We start from the raw sequence: 20520 nt of genomic DNA on the forward strand, positions 1-20520 counted from the left end.
TTATTATTAGTTTTGATCTAGCATAAAACTTAGAACATTTATGTTTGGATTTGGAATCAAACTTTCATAACTTAAAGCAAGGGTATTTAATTCACTCAGTGATTAAGTTACAGAATTAGTGCTTATGACTTTTGACAGTAGTTATAGAGAAGTGACTATGTGGAGGAGCATTAGGAAAATATATATATACACACACATATGTATATATATATAAAATCCTGAGACACAGAATACTTTACAGAATTGGCCATAAACCTGAAATGGTTAGTTCTCAGGACTTCCTAATCCCAATAGTCTAGCAGTTACTCTCAGAAATATCAACACGAGATTCTAACATGCACCAAAACCAGCGCTTTCATTTGGATATCTACAGGAAGGTAACTTATTACACTGTTCTTTTTTAATCTTCAAATATCAAATGAAAATCCTGTAAAGATCAGCTTTTCCCTTGTGTATTCTAAAAAAAATAGTAGATTCTAAGTAAATAAATTGGTAGTATTCCGTTGTCGAATGTCCACAAATAGGATGGTTTCCAGATACGAATGTACTGATGTATTTCAGCATTATAAATGATTTCTAGTCCAGGTCCTCTCTTAATTTCTTTCCATTAGTATGAATGTCCAAGTGACAGTAAACTAAAAGCTTTGTAAGGTATGGTAACATCTGTTATTTAAACACAAAATAAGCAAAAAAAAAACCTCCACAACTTGATAGTAGTGAAATAGCTGGACTCTCTTGTTATTGATTTTTAGTAGAACTAGAATTCAGCCCTCAGGAAATAAATGGATTGCCTTCTATTTTAATAAATGTATGCTAGACTATGCGAGGAAGTGGAAACGATAGACCCTGAGATAGTGCAGCCTGAGCGAGCAGGATCAGGCTGGTGAGCCCAAGCGTGGGGGAGCTGGGAATGGGCTGTGCAGGGTGTTCGGAGACCCTGCTGCTGTTCTGTGGAGTCTTTATGAGAGGTCATTGAGAAAATCTCCTGTGAGTCTGAAATTATGCGCAAAGTCTTCAGGCTGCTTCATTTGTCACGAATATGGCAAGTGTTAACTGGCCATACTGGTTTTGTGGATGCTATGTTGTCATATTAGGAGAAAATACTGCAACATGTTTGATTCCTCTCCCTCCTCAGTAGATGTTTTACATTTTGTTTGTACTCATAGATTAGCTGGTGTAGCTTTTCCAGTGTTTCAGTGTTTCAATCATACTATTTAAAAAAAAAACAACATACTGAAAATTATTTACATGATATTTTTGGTCATGTAGACTTTACTTTGTCAAATCGTATAACTGTATCAATTTTTACTAATAACTTCTATGTTGTTATCGTGCATCTTGCTCTGTGCCCTTCTTTAAACGTAGGAGAAGCAGAATGCTGGAGTTAAAAAAACAAACAAACAAAAACAAACAAACAAAAAAGGTGTTGGGACTTTATAACATCAACCTGGGAAACACTGAGCTCTTTTGAGGATTGATGTGTACGAGACAACTTTAGACTTTCCACCCGAGTGTAATGAAGTGTATATGTCTCGTCCTTAGTCAGGTATCTTAACTCTGAAGATGTTCTAAATATTTCCTGTTAGTTTGCTTTAGATCCCAGCCCCTTTATTGGGTACTGATTTTTTCACTTGCCTTCTTGAGGCATTTTGCTGTACGTTTTGCAAAGGGCTATCTGAGCAGCCGAATCTTCTTAATTCCGCTCCGGAGGCAAAGTTCTATTAAGTTCTGCCAAAGGTGCTAAAACAGTAGACCAACAGGTCTGTTATTGAAATTGTATCTTAAATTCTTCTTTGCCTTTTTTTTTTGGTTTGTTTTGGTTAGTAATGTAAACCCATTATTATTTTTTTGGACTGTGAAGTGGGTTTATGTTACTCATATTAGTGTAGCTGCAGGTTTGTGTGTGTGTGACTGAAATCTTTATTTTGCTTCTGTAGTCTTAAGAAACATTTCACATTTTGGTATGTCTCCAAATACATTAACTTGTTATTTGCATCAGATCTAAACAAAGAAAATTCTTACCTGGAGAAATGGAGTAAAGTGTATTTGATACATAAAAGCCTGTTGTCTCATCAGTTAAAAAAAGCACCATGCTGAAAGAATTATATTTGTTAATTGTCAGTTTGTCTAGGAACAGGAAACACTTGTCCAAGTTCCGTGATCTAATTTAAGAAAAACATTGGAAATAAGTGATACCTGTATCAGTACAGGATATAGCATTGCGGGGCTATGACTGTAACTGTCGTAATGACCAGCCATCTGTCTTCTAAGTCTGAATTTCAGTTTCTTAAACTTTTCTGCTTAAGTAATGTGGTAACTTTTAATTTGACAGAGGTTTCCAAGATTTTTCATAGCAGCAATGTGATATTAATAGGGAGGCTTGGAACAATTTCTCTTCTTTCTCATGTATTGTCTTAGGTCCCTTTTTGGGCCATTTGTGACCACATAATATCTTTCTGGAATAGTTATAATTAATTACTTCAATTAATTTTTTCAATGTACTTTAATTAAAAATAGCTACTGGAAATAAGGACTTCTGATAAAGTAGTCCATAGGCTGTAATTTGGAAAGCTGTGATGTGGAGGAACCAGTCACAGCCTGTCATGCTGGGTTTATTTTACGTGTGTTTTATGGAAATGGTTAAGTGACTTTGCCCAAGTCGTATTCCTGTTCTATAGGAAAGTGCATCTGTGGTCTGTTGTCTCAAGCATAGATGGGATCTGGCTTTTTTGTTTTACTTTTTTGATGACAGTTGGAGAGGCAAGAGGCACTGTCAAATTGTCGTGCCTTTTATTAGTGCCTCAGCTTGGTCTGTTTTTCTTCCTCGTAAACAGGCATCTTGTGATTGCTGCAGAAAAGTTTTGGTAGGATTGTTTAGCGCAGACAGGATTGCTTTGTGATTTGGCCTGATGGACACAGGACTATAAGTAATAGGCAGAAATATCCTCGTCTGAGGCCACAGGACTTGGAAGTCTCAGGGCACCTTAACGTAGGTGTTCTGAATGAAGCTGCTTGATTCCTGCTGCATTGCAGATTCCAGTGCAAGTGTCTCCAGTACACATCAAGGGTCCGTGTTCCTGGTTTAGATTTCCATATATGTGGTGGTTTGTGGGTTTTTTTTTTTTTTTTGTTTGTTTGTTTGTTTGTTTTTAATTGAGCCAATATTCCTGCACTTTATGTAGAACTGAGAGGTTTGGCTCAGTTTCTAAGCACCTGATTTGCACCTTATTAGGAGGCTATTGGAACAGTCCTCTTAAAATAAGGACCTGCCTTCCGTAAGTAGTCACTGAAAGGATACAAGTGCCTTTTAAGTATTGAAGAAGCTGGTCAAAGATAGACTTGGGGATGGGTACAGACCTCTTTATATTCCCTGGCTACAGAGAGAACCTGTACGCTTGGCATAAATGGAACATCTAACATCTAGAGGTCTGTGGTTTGGTGAGATTGAACTGTGTGGAGTTTATTTTAAGCAGAAGGTCTTGAAATGAGACTGATATTCATATGTGGATCAGCTGGCGTAGCTAACAAAGTATTCCTGCCTGACCTAGACTGTGCTCTCTACTTAGTTGATGATGTATTGTGCTTGTTCAGTAAATGTGAAATTAAAAGGGATTTGTGTTTTCTCTTGCTATGCAGCTGCTGCATTGTTGGCTGAACGCTTTTAAGTGTATTTCCTGGTCAATCACAATACATGAAATACCAAGCAATACTGGGGCCTTAGCACTTGGAAGTAAACCTGGCCTTTTAAAGGCGCAGACGCCTCGAGGGAAATACTGATATTTTGCAAGGTATTTCTTCATGAGCATTGTCTGCGATCTTTCCTTTCTGTTCTTCGCAGAGCATCCTTCTAGCACAGCATCTTACCTTTATAAAGTCTTAACCTACTGCACAGTATACTACAGGAACTTACGGTTCCTTAATGTGACAGCCCAAAGTGTTCGTCACACCTATTTGAGATGTCCTAAGCAGCTTTAAGAGCGGGGATGCTGGCAATGGGAGAAAATACACACACATCTTTCTGTACTGGAAAGCCTCTCTGAAGTCTAGGGGAATTCTCTGCTGAGTATTGTGGGATTAGAACTGAGGTCTTATGTGTCCAGTTTTGGGTGACAAAGATGGTTTTAAATCCGTTTTATAGAAACAGTCATGGCAGCACAATACAATTTCAAAAAGATGAGTCTCGATGCTACAGTTGTGTGCTCAGATTTATTGATATAAGTAAAACATTTTTTTTAAATGCTGTATTATACACTGACAACCTTTTTAAGAAAATTTAGCATCATTAGTTGTTTATAAATATGTTTACCCAGCAACAAATCAGGGGAGTGGAAAACAAAACAAAGCAAAGACACTTGTGTGAGAGTACTTGTGAGATGCGGAAAAAAAGAACCAAACTGGAACTGGTGAGACTGTAGAGTGCAGCTCTGTTTGTATAAATATTTACTGAGAGCTCTTGTAATTACAGAAGAAAGTGCATCTTGCTCTGGAGTTAGCAATATTGCACATAAATGGTGCTAATTTTTTTGGTCTTTATTTTCTAAAGTCTCTTTGAAGTTTTGAGAAAAGTGCTGTGAAAGCACACTGCTCTGACAGCATAGTATTTTTCTTTTTATTTTTTTTTTCTTGGGGAAGGGAACATTTTGTATTGCACATCTCATGGCTGGAAAACAATGAAATAAGTGCTGTTTTCTAAGCTGAGAGTTATTGCATGTCTCAGGTATATTCGTGCTTGTTCCTTAGGGCAGGTAAAACTTTGTATTTTGCATTCTCCTTCTTTAGCTACATTAGCATCTGTTTGGTCTTGCAGAGCTAATGAATGTGCACTTGCTTCACTCTAGGTTTGCAGGAAACTATTGGATGGGGAGGATTCAAGGCACATCCAGTGGCACTGGGAACAGTCTCATTTCAGTACAACCTGTGTTTCTTGCTTGAAAAGGACAGTAAAATATAATACGTGTAAGACAGAGGAGGTGATTGCTCTATATGCTTTCTGCTATCACAAGTTATTTTATGACCAGCTTCCGGTTTTTAAACTGATGTTCTCAGAAGATAAATTTTAACCATCAGAAGTACTTTTCTAAACAGTAAACTTTTTGCCTATGCTTTCCAGTGGAGTAGTAGTTAGCCTCCAGGACGGATATGTAGATGATATTTTTGATGCCCATGTGATAAAATACTTCCTCTCCTTTCACATCTTAGCTTAATATTAGCTTCTGTATGCAATACAATCCATATCAGCTTCAGAAAGAGAAGTTAATCCATCTTGAGATTAAATTCAGAGCAGGAAGTTACAGGTGCCCGTGTTTGTTTCAAAAATGCAACATAATGTTCTTTTTTCTAGAATTTCTCAGAAATGCAGTTGACGCAAGGGAGAATGCAATCCAGTTTGTAAATAAGAAATCTACAAATATGTTCTTTGAAACATCATTTTGTTTTGGTTACTGGTGGTTTGTCTGTTTATTGAAGGAATAGTAGGAAATGTCTGTTGGGGGATTGTGTTAGAGTGGCTGTTTTCAAGGAGACTTATTGGTTTGCTGTAGAGTGGTAAGTATTAAGGCTGAAGTGGACAAAGGTGTTGAAATCATTAGGGAAAGGGCATCTTGCTAAATATGTGAATTTGGCTTTCAGACAGTAACCACTGTGCCAAGCATAGCTATGGGTTGCAAGCCTACAGTCCTAAGGAGGTTAATGAGAGCTTGGCTCATGGTGGTTAACAAGCTGGCTAGGAGTACTGTTCTAAACATTATCTGGAGAGATGATTGTGTACCTGAGGAAAGAGTAAGATGTTTTGATCATTCTCTGTGAAGGTATTGTAAAGTATTTCCTTAAGCTCAAACTTTTTTGGTTCTGAGCAGGATCTGTCTCCCAAGTCTCATGTATGAACTGTGGGACCAGGACACTTTCCAGGCCCTGGGTTCATTGCAAGGACACTCCCATCACCTTCTGACTGCATGGAAGGTGATGGACAAAGGCCCAGGTCTGCATCATCTCCCAATCTCCATCCTGTCTCCTGATACTCATCTAGGAGGGAAACCCAGCCTCAGGCAGGAAAGGTTCTCTGGTGGCTTCCCATAATAATTTTGCTTACAGCTAAGGATATCAGGGTGTTGTGGTTTAACCCCAGCTGGCAACTGAGCACCGCGCATCTGCTCACTCAGTCCCCCGCAGTGGGATGGGGGAGAGAATTGGGAGGGTAAAAGTGAGGAAACTTGTGGGTTGAGATACAGTTTAACAGGTAAAGCAAAACAAGGAATTACTTCACCAGTGCCCATGAGCAGGGAGGTGTTCAGCCATCCCAGGAAACAGGGCTCCATCACGTCATTGTTACTTTGGAAGACAAACTCCATCACTCCCAACGTAGGTGATGATAAAACATCAACTGTAATACTATAGTGAGCAGAAATAGATCTATGAATATACTTGACTAATTCTAAGCTAAACTTGTAATTCAAACAGTAATAGTTTTCCTATAGAAATATTCTTAGGGCTTAAAAAAATTATTCACATAAATAGGTAGCTTCTCATCTTTTGGTTGTGTAGTGCACCCATGACAGCATATTGACCCTGGTGTTTGGGTGTCACAAGCAGAGTAAGTACCCAGGTGTGTTGCAAACGAAGTGAAGGAACATGCTCAGGGGTGATGCAATGAGCAACAACTTATTCTGCTTGGAGGAAAACCTTCTGGTTACAGCTTGAGTGGCAGCTGGGAGCTACATCCCTGAAATGTGATGAGCTGGTAGTGCTCTGCTTTGGTTTTAGCCATTGTGAAAGGTTTGGAAATGGTTTAGTAGTATGAGGAAGTTTACCTTTTCACAAGGGTTTGTTGTAATAGCTTTTTCTCACAAATTTCATCTTCCAAATTATTTCTGCAGTGTTGTTTCCAAGCACTTTTCTGGAGTGGTTTTTTTTTTTTTTTCTGTGTTGCTAACAGGAGCATTACATTTGATAAGTCATAATCACAATTCTGTTCAGTTAATTTTCTGTGGTTAGCAGAAAAATATATTGTGCTTGTGTGCAGGTACAATGCCTGGCACTATAGGCTCCATTAATAGAGGTTTCCAACAACAGCAATATAAAAATGCCAAAGCTTACAGAATAAAAAAAAGCCTTTAATATAAGGAGGCCCTGGATTTATTAATGGAAATATTTTACTTTTTTTTTAAACCAAGTTTTTGTATATAAAAGCTTGAATTATTGTTTAAGTGGAATTAATAAATGAAAGAGGTTAAGGGCTTAACCTGATTTGTGCTACTGTATTAACAACTCTGAACTACAAGGCGTAGTTTTAAAGAACAGGTGTACTACTATATGCAACAAGATTAATAGCTCAAGTGAAATATGTCGCTGTTTAATGACTCAGTAACGATCTTCAGAAGATATAAAATTGAGAAATAAACTGTTCTTTTTTTCTTTTCTAAGCGGTGTTCCCCAAAACACATCAGCTTGTTCTTCTTTCAGCCTGAAAAAGGGATCCTAACCTGGTCTCATGGAAGAAAACTCTTTAAACTTGGACAGAACTAACCTCAAAAAAACCCCACTTTGTGTAAACCTACTGGGAAAGGTTTGATTAAAATGAGAATAAATTGTAGGAGCTATCTGTGTCAAATATTGAAAAAAAATAATACCTCTTTTTCTCCTTTTTTTTTTTTTTAATTTTATTTTAGTCCTAAAAAGGAGACTTTAAGTAAATGACCAAAATAAAATAGGGAGCTTTGTTAAGAAATACTGGACATCTGTGGGTACCTTTTTCTCTTGTAGGGAATTTTGTCCCTTGCCTCTACTGCAGTCCATGTATACAGTGTAACTGATTTCCCATCAAAGTGTTGGGAAACCTTTTCAGGTAGCATACAGCATAGTTTTTCTTTTCCCAAGAATCCTGCAGAAGGTTTTGGCCAGGTATTCAGAACAGGTGTTGGGCAGGTGTTCAGAAGAAGTAGAAGGAAGTAATTCGTCTTGCACCCTGTAGTTCAGGTGTGAAACTCCCGTTTACAGGATACTGAAGGTTTCTGTGAAGGGCAACAAGCTGCAGGAGGTCCTTGACGGGTAAATCATTAGATGATCGGTAAAAATTTGGGCAAGTATCTCTGTATGCTTGTTCTGCTTTTTATAGTCTTGCTTAAGCAGCTGCATTTGACCCACTGTCAGACAGACAAAGCTGGGCCAGAACAGTATTTAGCCTGTGTCAGTACAGCTGTTTTGTGCTGTATTGTTCATTTCACTAATTGGTTTTGGGGAGGCTTTGGTGGTGGGGATGATGTCTTTTTGTCATGCAATGTGAAGTCTGCAACTTCTTGCCTAGCTTCATTTCCCTCATTCTTCTATTACTGACTGAATCACAGCAACAGTGGTGAGAACACAAAAGATTTCTAGAAGAACATTGACAAAAATTGCAAATTGCCCTTTAAAGTCTTTTTCTTACCTACCATGAGATGCTCAGAGTTGCAAACGAGGGGGTAACAGCAACAGAAAGCAGTAGGGAAAAGGTTGACCTCGCATGCATGCCAGGTTGTTCCCCTTAGCCCTTCCCTGCTTTCCCTTTCTCTCCCTTCACCCCCCACGTGTCTCTTCTGTGAGAAGCAGCATCTCTCTGGTCATATCTCCTGACTTGAAAGTCCAAAAGCTGCAGCAGTCAGCCTGACATTTAGTGTGTGATTGTGCAGTGTGTTTGATGCCAAGTTAGATGCATGAATTAATGTATGAAATACCAGGGTTGTTTCGGTCTCCTTGGTAAGCAGTCTGAAAGTCAGTTTGTAAAACAGGCAGGTAGTTGACTGTGAAAGATGAGGAGAACCTTGTGTTTTAAAACATGCTGCTCTCTGGAAGATAAACGTCTTTCTCTAGGATGGAGGAATGTTCCAGTCTTCATAAACACTTTGTAAACCTGAAACCTCTTTTGATATTAGATGCCTAAACCTGTTGGGCAGTGATGGAGGCAGGGATGAGTCTTTCGAAGAGTGCCTGGGTGAAGTGTTTCTGTTTCCCTGTCCACAATATTTACCTGGCTAGAGCACTCAACCAGAACTGACCAGCATCCAGTACCTTTCTGACTGAAAAAAAGAAAACAACTCAATCTTCTTTCCACGCTCCTCATTTCTAGCCCATCTAAGCCATATATTCTTTGGTAGAGTGCTCTCCTTCTTTCTTATTGAAGCTGTTTTCATGGAATATTTAGGTATCCACTGTAGTGGAAAGGGAGAGTGAATATGACTTCCCACAACCTTCATGAGTCTTTATCCCTATTGCCATGAATATTTAAATTTTTAATATGAATAATTCTTCAGTTTAATCACTGGAAAAGACTGCATTTTCTCCCAAGTGAGGGCGAGAAAAAGCATGCTTTTAAGCTGTTTGAGAGTACTCTTAACATTGTGCGTTCAGGCATGTTGATGGAGATAACCCAGTGGCTTAGAAGAAGCTGTTGGACTTTAGAATTGGCCACTGGTATCTAGAACGGCAGTCAGGTTCTCACTTGCAGTTCTAACCAGAAGTCTGATTATGCTTTTTTTTATTTCCCTCCTTGTTACCTGCCTGATAGAGGTCCGCTAACACAGATGGCATTTCAGTTGGCAGTTTGTGAAAATATCAAGCTCTACTTATGAGAGCTCTTTTTTCTTGTCAGACCTTGTTGCCCTTGCTGATGACTACTGATATTTATTAGAAGAGGCACAAATATGCCTTTGACATCCCAGCTGAGCAAACTTCCCAGCATTTGCAAAGGTGTGTAAAAGGATATGGTCTCTGCTCCTAAAATGAATAACAAGTCATATACCTCACACACTTCAAGATCTTTCATAACTCATATTCGTCTGAGCCTGACATGAAATAGGGCAGAAGAATTGTTGCTTAGAAGTGCCTGTTTCTTCTCCTTTACTATGAGGAGCTAGAATGACTAGTTTCTCATAGGGTGAGTAGGTCAGAGATGTGAAGATGCACATTAGGGATGGCAGAAGTTTGCTGAGTATTGCCTAGTGTATGCTGTAGGGGCAGACGCGCTAATTCAGTTGTTTTTGTTGTGTCTCTGAAGATGGGGTTGGTAGGTAGTTCAGTGTATTAGTCACTACTACCTTCTTCCTCACCCTTCATCACTTGTAAAGGCAAGCATGTTGTTTTGCAAAAATTCTGTCTCTTAAGAAACTTCCAGCCTCCCTTTATATCCAGAGTGGTGTTGCTGGAGTTTGCTCATTGCTGTCAGTCTGTTCCTGGGAAGAGCTGCATTCTCTCCTTGGTGTGATGGAAGGAGCTGTAAAAATCAAGCCAATGGCCTAATTGAGGCCACGTTTGCAGTGTTGAGTTTTGAATCTGCTCTGGTAAAGGAATGGTGTGATGGTTGTAAGGCAGGAGGCAATTACAGTTGCTTGGTAATGGTCATCAGACAATAATGTTCCACTATGGCTAAATCCTGTACCTGTGAACTGTTGAGTGGCTCTTTATCTGACGGCCACAGACTGATCTTTCAGTGGCAAATTTTCCATACAGTTTCCACAAGAGGTAGTAGTTTTAAACTAAAGGAGGCGAGATTCAGGCTGGACATAAGGAAGACAATTTTTATAATGAGGGTGGTGAAACACTGTCCCAGGTTGCCCAGAGAGGTGGTAGATGCCCCATCCCTGGAGACATTCCAGGCCAGGCTGGATGGGGCTCTGAGCAACCTGATCTAGTTGCAGATGTCCCTGCTCATTGCATGGGAGTGGACTAGATGACCTTGGAAGATCCCTTCCAACCCAAACTGTTCTATGATTCTACGTCTGCTTTTTTATGTGTGTTTCAATCCCTCTTACAAACTCCCAGTAGAAGGCCAACAGGACCGAACTTCCCAGCCCCCAGCCCGAGCATTTTGTTTGCTTAGAGAAAGCATATTGTTTTGTTTGTTTTCATGGAATGTTTTTAAACAGTTGTATATGCAACTTGCAAGGGAGAGGATAACTGAACAAATTTCAGACAGTACGATGTTGAGTTTTTTGTCTAATTTGTTTTATCCCTAATAATGGGATTAAATCACATCTATACAAACTTGTTTAATAGTACGCAGTGGCTGTAGCTCTGAAATTAAGAGGTATAATGGCAACTGTATTAAATTAATCCTGGAAAAATGAGCATGTCTAGTTTCTTAATTTTAAATTTGAAGTGCCTATTTTTATTATAATTGATATGGGAATTGTATTTCTGGACCAGCACTTTAGCTATAAATTCATTATAATGACATTTGTAAGTTGAATCCTTTATTTTCCACATAATTACATTTTAATGTTTAGTTATTCATACTACAAAAAATGTATAAGAACCTTGACAAAATGATATGAAACACAAATTATGTCAGATTCTGAAATCAACTAAGCGTAGCTCTCGTCTTCATCTATGACTTCTACCATAGACTTGGCTGCTTAAACTCTAGTGTAAGATTGCATGTAAAATAAGTGTTAGTCGTGTAAATACACGGTATCGAATACAAATTAATTTGATTTTAGTATCTTTGGATAAAAGTTGACACTCATTATGAATTGTAGAGACTTGTTCATGCCATCATGTAAACATTTTAGCCTCTCGTGTGTGCTAGGACAAAGAAAAAAAATATATATACTTTCAGGTGCTGATATGCAGCATCTTTTTTTCCAGATAATCTAGTGCTTTGTTCTCACTTTAGAAGATAGTATCTTTCTCTATGATTATCTTAATGCAATTGAAGATGTTATGATTTCTTAGCTATTTGACCTATTTGACCCAAGAGGAAAAGTACTACAAAGTTCATTTTCATATAGATAACTGTGGCTGCAAAACTTCTACTTTACTCCCTAAAAGAAGTTCAGTAATTTTTTTGTTTGGTTGGTTTTATCAGTCATGAAGAATCTATGTTGACCTGATACTCACTCTTCTAAAAGTCATGAAACGAAAGAGAAGTACCTAAATAACAGTGCATGCTGTTTCTTAGTGGACTAACATACCAAAAGAGCATAGTTACTTGGGGCAGCATGTCTCTAATTCTAATCAACCATTATTTATTTTAAAAAATAATAACATGGCTTTTTAATTTCATGGTTTAACTTGTTTTTGTCATCAAACACGGAAGCGTTTTATTTTGGATGGATACTATTCATGGGCTTTGTAAACTACTGGAGCATACTGCTTTATCTTTTCCTACGAAGTGTTGGTGAGCGAATGTTTCAGCTCTGATCGAAACCTTTTCCTGTGATGATGGCCAAGCTCAGCTTTATTTGGTGTGAGCATTCCTGCTGAGCAGAGCTCAGATTCTCTGGAATTACTTGTGGAGAGGCATAGCTCAACTCATGAGTTGTTCTGTTATCTTTAGCAGGGTTGCCTATGTACCTAATGTTACATATAGTTTTCATTAAATTGCTTAATGAGAGTTGGAACCAGTACAGGATTTGACTCCTACTGTGCACCTCACAGGTAGCAACCCAGGGAGCAGCAGGCTGCATTCGCGTTGGGCTGCTTAGCCAAATTTGTGACCTTACAGTGCATGTGTGCATCCTACAATCCCTCATGCAAAGAAACACTTGGAGGCTGCGGTTCAGACCATCTCCTGTTGCTGTCAGTGCCAGGTCACCACGGGTTTGTCACCATCAGGACCCGTGCGGTCCCTCTGCACCCTGAGCCCCTGCCACCTGCATCCCTGCTCCGCTTGTTTGCTGATGCCGACAGCTCTGGGTGTGGGCAGGGTGCTGCTGGGGTGCAGGGCTGCCACCTGTGCAGGTGCCTGTGAGGCATGGTGGGGTTAGGAGGATGGTGCAGCCAGTGGGGCAGGGGGAACGCTTGCCTTTTCTGGCTGGCCAGTTGCCTCGCCCAAGGCCACACATCTCCTCCTGGGTGGGATCTCCCCATGGGTAGGATTCGGTTCCTTGGGCTGTGCTGTCTAATGGCCCGATGCCCGCAAGTGGACATGATCCTTTATGAGGAAAGGCTGAGGAAGCTGAGTCTCTTTAGCTTGGAGAAGAGGAGACTGAGGGTTGACTTCATTAATGTTTATAAATATGTAAAGGTTGAGTGTCATGAGGATGGAGCCAGGCTCTTCTTGGTGACAACCATTGATAAGACAAAGGTCAATGGATACAAACTGGAACACAGGAGGTTCCATTTAAATTTGGGAAGAAACTTCTTCTCAGTGAGGGTAACAGAGCACTGGAACAGGCTTCCCAGGGAAGTTGTGGAGTCTCCTTCTCTGGAGACATTCAAAACCCACCTGGACACATTCCTGTGTAACCTCATCTGGGTATTCCTGCTCCAGCAGGGAGATTGGACTAGATGATCTTTCGAGGTCCCTTCCAGTCCCTAACATTCTGTGATTCTGCAATTCTGTAACCTCCAGATTTGGTTATATCAATAGGACTGCTTTTCCAGGAGAGGTTAGTTAGCAGTGCTCAGGGGCTTAATCGATTTGGCAGGCAGCGTGGGGAGGGGAAACAAAGGGACAAAGCCACCGAGTGATCTGGCTGGAGTCGGGGCAGGAGCCTGCGGCGGAGCTGGGGGTTCTGTGTCTGACGCCTGATCCGCTCTGGTGATCGCGCTGCCAGTGGAATAAATTTACTATTTCTGAATCACCAGAAATGTGTTTTGCCATGAGCCACATGTGTAGCTGTTCCTGTCTGTGTGCTTGTTAGCAGATGAGAATTATTTTTAGGAATTAAGAAAATTTTCATTCATTGCTTGCTGCCTTTGAAAATTAATAAGCAAACTAGATCTCCTTTAATTGGCTAACCATTGTATTCTCTTCACAATATGTTTAACAAGTCTTTGAGTATTTGGTAGTTTCCTAGCAATGTGTGTGTTTATTATCTGATTCGTTCCCAAGAAGCAGTGGTGGAATCGAGTGACTTAAGTAGTTTCAGAAACTCGGGAGTGATCAGGGATGCTTTTCTTAATAAAGCCCAAAACCACGATGAAACTTCAGTATTGACACAATGCTGCACTTGGGGAATGAAGTTATCAAAGAACATACTCATGTCCTGTAGGAATTTTATTTAGTTCCTGGACAAAGACAGTGTATACTGGTGTGACTTGTTCTGTAAGCACAATGTTGACCTGAGACTTGAAATAGGTAATCATTGATGTAAAAATTAACAGTGATATTGATGTTTGGTTGTTTGTGTTTTGTGTTTTTTTGTTTGTCTGTTTTTGTTTGTTTGTTTTTGTTTTGTTTTGTTTTACTTTAGCATGGAACTTGCGACTTACTTTCTTGCAAGTAGGTTTCTTCTGAAGCTGACAATTGCTATTATGTAGATCAAGTGGTAGCTGTAGTTATTCTTCCTTTCTTGATTCAAAGCTTATTTGAAACCTGATTCAAAGCTTATTGAAGTCAAAGGAAATTGTTTAGTTATTGAAGACTATGTTTGGGTTAGATTTTGACTTACAGGTCAGCATTGTAGACTCATTGGATGACATGTTTGTTGTGTCATAAGCTCTTAGTCCTGCGCCCACAGTCTCATCATACACCTACAAAACCGTCTGAACCACAGTTGGAAGTGTGTTGAAGCATCGGCCACTTCATATGCTCCAGTTTAATTTTGTCTGGCAAGTGCTTGTTGTGCTGTAAGAGCAACAGCAGGTTTACTCGGTTGCTAATAACCCTCCCCGGTGACCGCCCAAGGCTGACACGTCTGGAACCGTACTTGTTTGTGTCCTTTGTGCATACAAATAATCTCTTCCTGTGATTTCCCTATCTGAACACTTTTTTTAAAAAAAAAACCACTTTATTTGGCCTTCACTATCATGTGGCTTCTTTCAGGAACCTACATTTAGTTGTTGGGTTGGTTTCCATTTGGAGGAGGAAAGCAATAGCAGAGAGTCAGCCTCTGTCTTTAAATACTCACTTCTTTGCCTACATTATGTATTTATCCTGCTTCATTGAACAAAGTGGTTTTTTGGGTGGCTCTTGCTCAAACGAGGGATCTCAGCTCCCTTCTGAGAACCATCCATCCTGCCATGTGCTTTCCCATGCAGCCATGCTGGACGGTGATGACTGCTAGTGCCGTTGTTTTCTTTTGATTCCGAACTCCAGATCTGAAGTTTACAAGAACCTCTTAGGGCACACTGTCATGTTATGGGATCTTCATCATCTGTGCCAGCTGAATTTATAGCTTCTTGCCAGCAAAAAAGAGGAATCTTGCTGTCCCTCCATGCTTTCCATGTCTTCCTCTTTCCATCTCAGCTTTCCTACTGCTCCCTCAGCTCCTTTTTCCTCCTATATGCGCCTGAGCGATTATTGCCCTTTTGTCCCGCTGGCAGTTGTGGGGCTCCCTTCATTGCATTGTAACCCAGTGCAAATTCTTAATTTGAAACACACACATGAACACGCACACCCCGCACCCAAACAACAAAAGCTCTTGTTCCCAAGTTTGAATGGGTAGAGTTGACTTAGTATCTGATCAAAAAAGTGTCAGCAAATAAATGGCCATGAGTGGGGCCAATGGGGTACTCTCCTTTTGGTTTTGGCAAGCCATTAGTTCATCTCAAGCTGTGTGATGAAATGAAATCCTAAGGATCTGATCATATAGCGTCTCCAATGATTGCAGCAGAACTAATTCCTTAAGTAAGGTCTGAGAGATTCAACAGCACTTTAGCAATTCTTGCATCTATGTCAAGATATGTCAGCCTTTGATTTTGTGTAAACTTGAAGGAAAAGGCTTTCTTTAGGTTTATCAGAGGCTTATGTGGACTCAAACATGCACAGATAAGCACTATGCTTACTTTGACATCCAGGTTTCATATAAAATTTATTTTGGTTTTATGGTCCCAAAGAATTTAAAACTATACAGGAATACTTCCTGTATCTGTACAGACAAAATTCATGGGTTATGTCCTTTACAGACTTGTCTAAGTTACAATGTTAGTTCCCAAAGTCTTCCAAATAACTTCATTTTTTAGGATAATACATCGTCAAACTAAAATTTTCATTTAACTTGTAAGCTTGGAGACAGCTACATACAACCAAAAAAACCCGTTATAAACTATTAAATTAACTAGATGCTATTAATAGCACTTAGTGTGAAAATAGTGTTGCAGCCCGACGTTGTATTGGGAGGGACCACTTAGTTGGCACTTTTTGAAATCAGGTGTCAATGTTTTGTCATGCAAAATTTAGTCTCTTGGTGTTTTAATCACTGGTGTTTGTGCATTGCTGCTTTCCAAATATTATATCGAACAGGAAAAATATACACAGTAAGCAACATACTAAGGAAATTCTGATTTTTAATGACTGTGTTACCAAACCATCTTAATGTTGTGAATCAGTATAATAATGTCCCTTTATGGTAGTGGCATGTACTATGCGTTTATTCTTTACAGTGAAAAAATATGAAAGGAGTCAGCTGCGTTCTTTAAAGTAAGATGGGTCACTTTGTAACGGTTTTGATTTTACTGTATAATTCACCTTGACTGTTTAAGGCAGCTTTGTAGTCAGTTATCTGGAGAACATTCCCTCTATTTGCCTATCTACCCACTTTTGCACTTCTGGAATAATAGTTGTTTGGTAATTCAGATAACTAAGTTAGAGGAAGGTTCTTTAGGTACTTTTCTTCCGTTTTTAGAAGACTCTTTCCCTCAAGACAATATAGTCTCAAAAACCTGTTTTTTAATATCTGATAATGGACAGCTTTTGATAACGCCCAGACAACTGAAAAACAATTGAGTTTGTACCTGCTTTCTGCAACCTCTTTTCCTTTCCACTGATGCAACAATGGTCACAGCTCGAACTGGGGGATTTTGTGTTGGGTTTTCTAACCACTTCTGTCTCCCGTGGTTTGCTGGTTTGAAGAGCCACATTGGAAAGTTCTACAAAAAAGAGGTGGTATTGGATTGGGGAGTACTTCCTTCCTTGCTTCTGCAATACCTCATGATGTATACAGTTAGTACTTACTTTGCCATGAAAACCTGTACTGAATAATCACTAAATGGTAATTTTTGTGTTTAAATCATCGATATGATTTTTGTTGCAGCTTTTACTGACTTTGTTTCATTTTTATTTTCAGAGTGAAGGAGTTAGTTTTCTCACCATGACCTCAAACAACAGAGTACAACATTCAACAAAGCTGCTCGGCATATACCTTTTTGTTTTGTTTTGTTGGGATTTTTTTTTTGGTAACTGAAGCTGCTTAAGGTTTACTTTTTGTTGTTGTTCTTGTTGGTCCAGACAGTTACTTAATTTTCAAACTGTTGTGGACTAAACTGTGCAACAGATCTGGGAGGAAGGGAAAGCAACCTGCCTAACTCATTACCTGTCCATGGCATCTACGGTATCATTTTGCTGCTGTTTTGACAGAACTTGGAGATACTCTTTGGATCGTAGGAACTTTTGTGCCAGCCTCTTTAACTAACGGCCGATGCCTTCACTTCCTTTTGTTTTTCTGCAAAGATGGACTGTATTTATTCTACGGCATATTAGAGGATTCTGTAACACCTGCTGAAGCAGTAGGATCTGGTATTTACTGGCATAATTTCAAGCCTACCACAGTACTACCTCAGTTCAAAGTAAAGCCGGATTTGCGGTGTTGGTGTACGACAGGACCTCCTTGATCTCGATGCTGGGTGTCTCTCGAGAATGGTCGTCAGCCTTACTGAACTCGCAATGCGTACAGCTGCTGCTGCTGGGTTGTCAATCACTAGCCGCAGGGGTTTACTTCTCAGACAAAGCCGAACCAGGGCACTGAAAAGTATAGAACGGGATGAAACTCTGTGGATCGGACTTGGACGGCAGATTCAGAGTAGTTTAAAAAAAAAACACATATTAAAAAAGTGTAACTGAAGCATAGTAAGTTAAAAACATCAAACTCTATTGGGGGTATCTCTCTGTACCTTTGATACACTTGTTTAATCCTCTCTATGTAGGTGTTTATGTAGGTACTTCAGATTGCAAAAGCCTTTTCTCGTATTTACAAGCTCACTTTTGTCAGCTAACCCTGTTCTTAGCTGCGTTTCTTGTAACCAAAAATCCACATAGGCATGCTAGGAATGCAGGGATGATAATGGGTATTGGGCAGATTCAAGCGCTAATATTAACACAGTATTATCTCGCCATTTAGAAAGTCCTGATATTTGCCTTCTACCAGGAAAGCACCATTGCAGCTGGGGGCATTATTACAGGGAAGAACCATTGCAGTCACTTATCCTGAGTTCTTCTCAAGGCAACCTGTGCATCACATTTCCAGTAACCTGAAAATCCGAGTGGTGTGGTGGCCACTGTCACAAGTGTCACATAGACTAGCAGAATGTCATGCCACCTTGTTTCTCCTTTGATAAATTTATCAAAAGGTTCATATACATATAAAGGGTACCACCCCAGTGCCTGCTTTGATAGACATGTAAGTATTACTAAGTTATTTGAGTTATGTGAGACTTCTTTTTTTTCTTTTATCATTGTGCTAGGTGGAACCTGTACTTCACTATAATTACAACAATGCATTATCTTTTGGGATATTTTTTTTCCTGAGGAAGACGAGAGTCAATGTCTTAAAAATATAATGAATGGCAATGTGGTCTTCCTGCTTACGTGCTGAATTTTTAGAACTGAGGATTGTATTACAAGACAAAGATGAATGTAAACTAATTCCTTCCCTACCCCATGAAACACTTCATTTTTCAGTGTGATTTTTGGGGTCTTAAATCACAGCAATGCATAGGCTAATACAATATTGGATCTAAAATCAATTTAAATATCTAATCTGTCTGGTTTAGTTTAGTGTTGTTTGGGTTTTTTTAAAATAATAATACTATAAATGGTTCTAGGACATTCTAAAATGCTGCTTGTTCAAGTCTGGAACTAGGAAAAAAACAAACAAAAAAACAACCTTTGACATTTTCTGTCTGAACCCCCTCATAGCACTGAGTGTGGTACCTGCTGAATTCAATGTTTTAAGCTTCTATTCTGAAGTAGCCCTCTGTACCAATCAAGAAATCATGCCACTAAAACAAATGGCTAAAATGCATACAGCAACTTCAAAACAAAAACTTGACAATATAGTAAATTCTTCTCTATCCTGTATATTTCACAAAGGCATATGCAATACTTACATTCTTAATTTAGTTTACAGAATGGAACCAAAATGTATAAATGTTATGTTTGCTAAAATTTCACAATGTATATTGGGTCTTTGTACATTTTGCCTGACTTACCTTAAATTTAAAATATTTTTTGCTATATAACCTTAACAGTTATTAAGCAGTGTTTTCTTTTTGGGTACGTATTGTTTCTGGATATCAAGATGTTAAATATATTTCTTGCTATTGTGATATGACAAGAGACTTAACTTATCTTGCTGTGTCTTCCAATGTACACGCTGTATATAAGGATAAATGTGATGCTGCTGGAGACCAGAATAAACGGAACTAGAGTAGTGTATTGTATTTAGTCTGTATTGATCATGGATGCTCTCCTTAATAGCCATATGCAATAAAATACATTATTTATGAAAGGAGTAAGGTATTTGCGTGCCTTTTTTCTCTGGGGTGGAGTGTTTTGTTTGGTTATTTACATAAAATTGGTTTATTCTCTCTCTTAAATGGAAACACACTTTCTCTGAATAAATCTTACTTCACTGCACATGCTTACCTGCTTTCCTTTTAACTTGTGTAACACTCTGGAAGATAACTAAATAGTTTTAGATCTTGTATAAGAATAAAAAGATCATTATTATAATGTTATATACTTGAGGAAATAAACAGGAGCAGAATTTGGTCTTAATTTTTAATTCCAGTTTTAAGAGTGAGTGGAAGGCTATGGGAGTCCTGACAGCCTGTTTAGTGGGAACAGACTTGCCCTCTCCATGATGCAAAGTTCACAAGGTGAATGGGAACCTAATGCTCTCTGCGGGTATCTTCATCTGCTGGCTTGTGTGCAGGGACTGTAGGGTGCTGTCACAGACACCATGGGGTCACCATAGCCTAATCAGCTCTGGGTCAGTAGGAATGTCCATTGTATTTGTGTAAACTACCCTTTTTTCAATGTTCTTTGCACCCCGGTCACTGACTCATGACAGTGACTGTGTTGATGAGGGCCAGGGGCTGGCAACAGGAGGTCCATGAAGAGCTTGATGTCTCTTTCACAGCAGGGTTTGGCTGAGATCTCCATTGCTTAAGCTGAGCAGTGGCAGAGTGACATGTCTTTGTTGATCACATGCAAAGCGTGCTCACACAAGTGGAGACACGGGTTCTGTGTACCACATTTAAAGTCATTTGGAATTAAATCCTGTCTTGGGACAATATGTTAAATTCTTCTGGCCACATCTGCCACTAAAAATGGACTGGTACTTTCATGGTTACCATTCTGGGAGTGGTTGAAGGACCATACTCATACAACTTTATCTTAAAAGGACAAAATCTGGCTCATTGTGACAAGCTCAGGTTCTTCTCTGAAAGTGGCCTGAATGGAAAACAATCCTGTCTGTTGCTACAGTAGGATCGTCCTGTTGCTGCTGGAGTGTCTGGATAAGCCACAGAGTGCAGACTTAAATCACAGATAATGTATATGCTGCCTAAGAGAGAACATGCAGTTCCTTCTCTCATCTGTCCTGACTG

General features: G+C 39.3%; 1 protein-coding gene across 1 annotated transcript in view; it reads left to right on the top strand.

Moving 5' to 3' along the window:
- The window catches only part of IRS2 (insulin receptor substrate 2), a 32174-nt gene extending 12668 nt beyond the window's left edge, over nucleotides 1-19506 (top strand). The window contains exon 2 of the mRNA XM_082051237.1: nucleotides 16980-19506. Coding sequence (XP_081907363.1) covers nucleotides 16980-16984 — 5 coding nt within the window. The 3' untranslated portion in view covers nucleotides 16985-19506. The remainder of the gene's footprint in view (nucleotides 1-16979) is intronic.
- Nucleotides 19507-20520: the final 1014 nt, after the last annotated feature.

The sequence above is a fragment of the Streptopelia decaocto genome (genome assembly GCF_964273445.1).
Source record: "Streptopelia decaocto genome assembly, chromosome: 1".
Lineage (NCBI taxonomy): Eukaryota > Metazoa > Chordata > Aves > Columbiformes > Columbidae > Streptopelia > Streptopelia decaocto.